The sequence below is a fragment of the Gavialis gangeticus genome, unplaced genomic scaffold, assembly GCF_001723915.1.
Source record: "Gavialis gangeticus isolate Ggan-Ray unplaced genomic scaffold, GavGan_comp1, whole genome shotgun sequence".
Lineage (NCBI taxonomy): Eukaryota > Metazoa > Chordata > Crocodylia > Gavialidae > Gavialis > Gavialis gangeticus.
In genome coordinates this window covers 21,194,837-21,199,736 of record NW_017729002.1, presented here as the reverse complement: position 1 = coordinate 21,199,736, position 4,900 = coordinate 21,194,837, and the positions used below count along the sequence as shown (strand labels likewise).

General features: G+C 46.4%; 1 protein-coding gene across 2 annotated transcripts in view; it reads left to right on the top strand.

The window, feature by feature from the left end:
* Positions 1 to 4,900, top strand: part of TELO2 (telomere maintenance 2) — a 54,410-nt gene that overhangs the window by 20,088 nt on the left and 29,422 nt on the right. For both annotated transcript variants that reach the window (XM_019507630.1, XM_019507631.1), the window contains one exon: positions 1,151 to 1,261. In XM_019507630.1, coding sequence (XP_019363175.1) covers positions 1,151 to 1,261 — 111 coding nt within the window. The remainder of the gene's footprint in view (positions 1 to 1,150; positions 1,262 to 4,900) is intronic.

Below are 4,900 nucleotides of genomic sequence, written 5' to 3'. Positions count from 1 at the left end.
ATATTTTGCAATGCTATGTGTTGCAGCTGGTTCTCTCTCTGCAGCCATCGTATCTCTAGTTCAGTTAGACAGCATGTACTAGGGCTTCTTACCCTAACTGGGTTCTAATAATTCTGGGTCCCCCTAGCTTAAATCATACAGATCAGTGGTGCTCAACCTCCATCCCACAAGTCTGGAAATTTGGCAGAAGGAGCGGTAGCAACATCAATTACTCCTAGAGCCACAGCAGTTAATGTTGCCACTGCTTCCTTGCCACCAAATTTCTGAACCCGTGGGGAACTCCGCAGTGTGGATGACATGACTCTGCATGGCAGATCATGCTCGCACGCAGTCAGTCTGGCAGGATCCAGCACTTGGGGTTGTGGTGACATGCTGGATCACATCTTTGGACTGACCCTGTGATTGGGATCCAGCCTGAGGAATGGCACTGCACCAGTCATCTAGCCCATGGGGCTGGAGAGCTTGAGCACCATTGATACAGATCTACTAAGCGTGTCTGCAGGATCTTTTGTTACCTCCAGGTGGTCTGGTAACACTGTCCCCAACCCATCCATTTTCAGTTGAAATCAAGTGTGAATTTGTGCCTAAAAAGTGTAAGTAAAGTACTTTGACCTTCCATGGCATCTGCCTGAAGACATTAGAAAGTGAAGCCTCCAGCACTCTAAGTAAGGAAGTATTATTTTTTTCCATTTTATAGGTAGAAACTGAGGTAAAATTACTGCTCAATATTGCACTGCAAACTGTTGTTGGAGCAAGGCGTATGTATTTCAGAGAGTCAGGGTGCTGGAGGTGCTTTGCATGCCCTGAGATGACCGTGTGTCTGCCTTTTAAGACGCATTTATTTTGGATTCAGTCTCCTGCTCTAATCTTGAACTTTTTAAGGAACTAAAGACCGTTTAGGTGGGATCTGGTGAAAGTGCATGTGTAGCTTTCAAGACTGCTCTTCTTCCATGGACCTTTCTTACCAGCATCTTCCTAAGTGAACCGAGGCTGAAATGAGTCTCTTGTCTCTCCTAGGTAGTGGGAGCAGGAGGTGTGTTTGGTGGGGGGGACTTTTTACTTTGGAAAATTCAGTCTCCTGTTTATGGTCAGGGGGTACTGAGACCTTTGTTACTCACCTTGTACCTCTGACCTTTCTCATGTCCCACAGCAGGAAGGACAGTCCATCTGCTGTGACAGAAGCTGAATCGAAACCTGATAGGAAACCACTTGCAGCAGCCTGTGCAGTGTCAGAGGAGGGGTCAGACTCAGAGCTGGACAGGTACGTGCTGGAAGTGAACTGCTGGGGAAAGACCAGGTTCAAAGTAGGGAATAAATGATTGGTCCAGGAGAGAGAGAGAGCTGTTGAAGGCCATCTGTTTTGCAAGAGTCTGTGCCTAGTAACCTGAACAAGGAGCAAGCCCTGTTGTATTCAGCAGAGTAGGACTTTGTTTAAAGTATTTTAAGGGTTCATTATCACATGAGTTTGTGTAATAGTCTTGTCTGGCTTATTGCATTCATTTCATTTGGCTCGTTTAGCAGTCTGTTTCTCTGCACATAGTCATAATTCCATGTCATGCTTCAGGCCTGATGTGCTTGTTGTTTAAGTAGCCTTGCATGATATTGCTGGATGTGCTGTGTGCTTTCAAGTTTGGTGAATACTATACTGGTGCTCTTGGCTAGCTGAGCTTCCTAAATTAGTGCACGATTATGTGGAAGTTAATCTAAGATGGTGCAGTTGCCTGTTCAGGCTAGCTTGGATTCATAGCTAGTTGATTGCTGATCTTGGTACTCATCTACATCACAAGGGTACTGTGAGACTAACATATTTCTTTTGTAATGCATATGAGATCTCTCTTTGGAAGATGCTGTCTTGCTGCAATGTGCATGTTCTCTTTTAGCCAGGTCATTACACAACATAAGTAAGAAAATGAGCAAGTCTAGGACCTGGATAAAATAATTCTGATGTTCCCTTGCGAATTGGAGTGTATATTCTTCCTAATCTAGTTTTGTAGGCTATGTTCAGGTTTTGCCAAAAAGTTGCCTCCGAATTTCCCATTGCTAAGAAAATATGGAAGAAAAAATAGTGGTATATTCCTACTGGTATGGAATCGGTCCCTTTCACAGAGTGAATCATGGACTCCTTAAGGAGATCATGTGGCTCAGTTTTGTAGTGTTTCATATTCATTAGCTTTACTTAGTAAGCACCAGCTGTCTGTGCCACCAGAGAAATTCCAGTTTACAGGTTTCCCTTTCCAACCATGGTTTTGAGTATCCACGCTTCAGGGAAGGGGGTGTTACAGTTGGAAAATACCTGCCACAGCCCCTTTTTCCTCCAGCCCTGCTGGTTCTGCCAACCACGGGAACTTTCAGGAACCTAATCCCTGTGGTTGGCAAGGGAAAACTGTACTTACAGATTTTGCTGGAGCCTGTTTCGACCAGTTTTGTCAAAGCCTTCTAGGTAAAGGGTGTTTCCAATGGGGTTTTTTTCCCCATTGAAAAACAGTATTCTTTTGAACCTGATGTGCTGATCTGTCATACAGGGCTGCTGGAATGGATATAGATACTAACAAATTAAGTGCATACCTGTGAAGCAGGCAAATATTACCCATCCCCACTTTAGAAGTGGGGCACCCTGAGATGTGGCTTGAGGAAGTAACTTGCTAAATAGTTGTTGGTGATGTAGAATCACCTGACTCCTTCCTGCACTTAACAGCTAAGTACAGACATTCAAAAAGCCTGATCCTGAATGGATTCATAGATTCATAGTTGGTAGGGTCAGAAGGGACTTGAGCCAGATCATCAAGGCAGGGGGTCGGACATGGCAGGAAAGTGTACTGGGGTCAAACGACCCCAGCAAGGTGTACATCTAGCCTCCTCTTAAAGACCCCCACGGTAGGAGCCAGCACCACTTCTCTTGGAAGTTGGTTCCAAATTCTAGCAGCCCTGACAGTGAAGTAGCACCTCCTGATGTCTAGTTTAAATCTACCCTCTGCCAGCTTGTGACTGTTATTCCTGGTCACTCCTAATAGTGCTCGGGGGAACAGGGACTTCCCCAGTGCCTGCTGGTCCCCCCTGACTAGCTTGTAAATGGCCACTAGATCCCTCCTCAGCCTTCTCTTGTGGAGGCTGAACAGGTTCAGGTGCCTTAATCTTGCCTTGTAGGGCCTGCCCTGCTGCCCCGATTATGCGGGTGGTCCTCCTCTGGACCCTCTTCATGTTGTCCACATCCCTCCTGAAGTGCAGCACTCAGTACTGGACTCGGTAGTCCAACTGCGGCCTGACCAGTGTCACATAGAGGGGGAGTATCACCTCCTTGGACCTGCTCGAGATGCATCTGTGGATGCATGACAAGGTACAGTTGGCCTTCCTGACCACTTTCCCACACTGTTGGCCCATGCAAAGATTCAATCTTTGCAGGTTAGACTAAGGCCCCATCAGGCTGCTGAGTATGATTGAGGAGAGGTTTATACCCTGACCCTGGAAGGGGCGGGGGGAAGCAGCCCTTGCCAGGCTTTTGGGGAGGAGGGAGGTGAGGAGTGTGGCCAGAGCCCAGCTCCTGACTGGCACCGACTGCTACTTGAGTGGTGAGTAGGGAGGAAAGCCAGGCAGGCCCGGCTGGGGTTCTGTGCCAGTGGGAGATGGGAGGGAGTGGGGATTAAACCCTCCCTTCCTCTCAGGCTACAGGCATCTGACCACACACCCTGCTTCTGCCACTCAAGCAGCAAGGGGGGGCACTCCAGAGCAGGGTTTCCCACCTGCTTTTCAGTCAGCCAGAACAGTGGAAGGTCTGCATGTTCCTAAACCTCTTGTGTAGTAGCTGCTTTTCTTTCCCTTTTTGGCGAGTCTTTCACTTCCCAAGTGAGTTGGGCTCCTGCTGCCTAAGATTTATACCAGTCCTGCTTGCTCATCAAATTGTGCAAGGCAGCTTTCTGTACAGTTTACTGCCATCCAAACCTTTGCATGTCATGTTGCGTCATGATCATTAAAGCAGGCAGCTCAGTCACTGGAGTGTAGGAGAGCTCTGTAAATTGAAGGACAATGTCGCATTGATCTGTATGCTGTAAAATAAACCTCCATCAGGTGCGTGGGCAGTGACGGTAAGGGATGAGCAGCTCTGTCAGCAAAACATTTGTCTGCTTTGAAACCAGAACAGCAGAGAGGACACTCTGACTCTCCGAAACGTGCAAAAATCAGACAGAAAGGAGTCTTCCCTCAGGATCATGGTTTGGAAAAGCATTGGGAATAGCACAGCCAAGCTAGACTGCAAAGGAATTGTATGTTAATGTCTAATTTCAAAATGTGCTATTAAATAGAGAGAGGTTGCTGAATGAATCTGGCTTGATTTAGTTTTAGACTGGGATTACAGTTGCCATTGTCTGCAGCAGAAATGGAAATGTTTTGTTTAAGGCAAATGACTTTTTTCATCTTGGTAGTCCAGCTGGTTACTTAATTTACCAATCACTGGTCCCAAATCCCTCCTACAGTATTGTTGCTTTTGGGTCAGTGAATTTTCTTTGTGTTGCACTGTTGGCTAGTGGCTGAAACAGTTAATTTCAGGCCCCTTGGCAGTACCAGAATCTCTCCCTCTCTGCAGCAGACAGTGTGGAGGAGTTTTGATTCAGGTGGGTGGTGGTGTGAAAAATTGTTGATGGATCAAAATTGAAAAAGTCTTAAAAGCAGACTTTTGTTATGCAGTAGATCATACTTTGTGGGGCTGTGAATACTAGATCATCCTGTTGTACTTCACGTTAGCTTGCAAAGGCCAAAGGACACCAAAAATCTGGCTGAAATAATAATGTAACCAAGTGTTTCTGTGCAGAGAACTTCCTCATCTATTCAGTTGCACTGTATTTAATTCCCCTGGAACACTTGTCTGAACCCCCACCCCCAAGATGCTAAACTTGCACTGTCGACTATT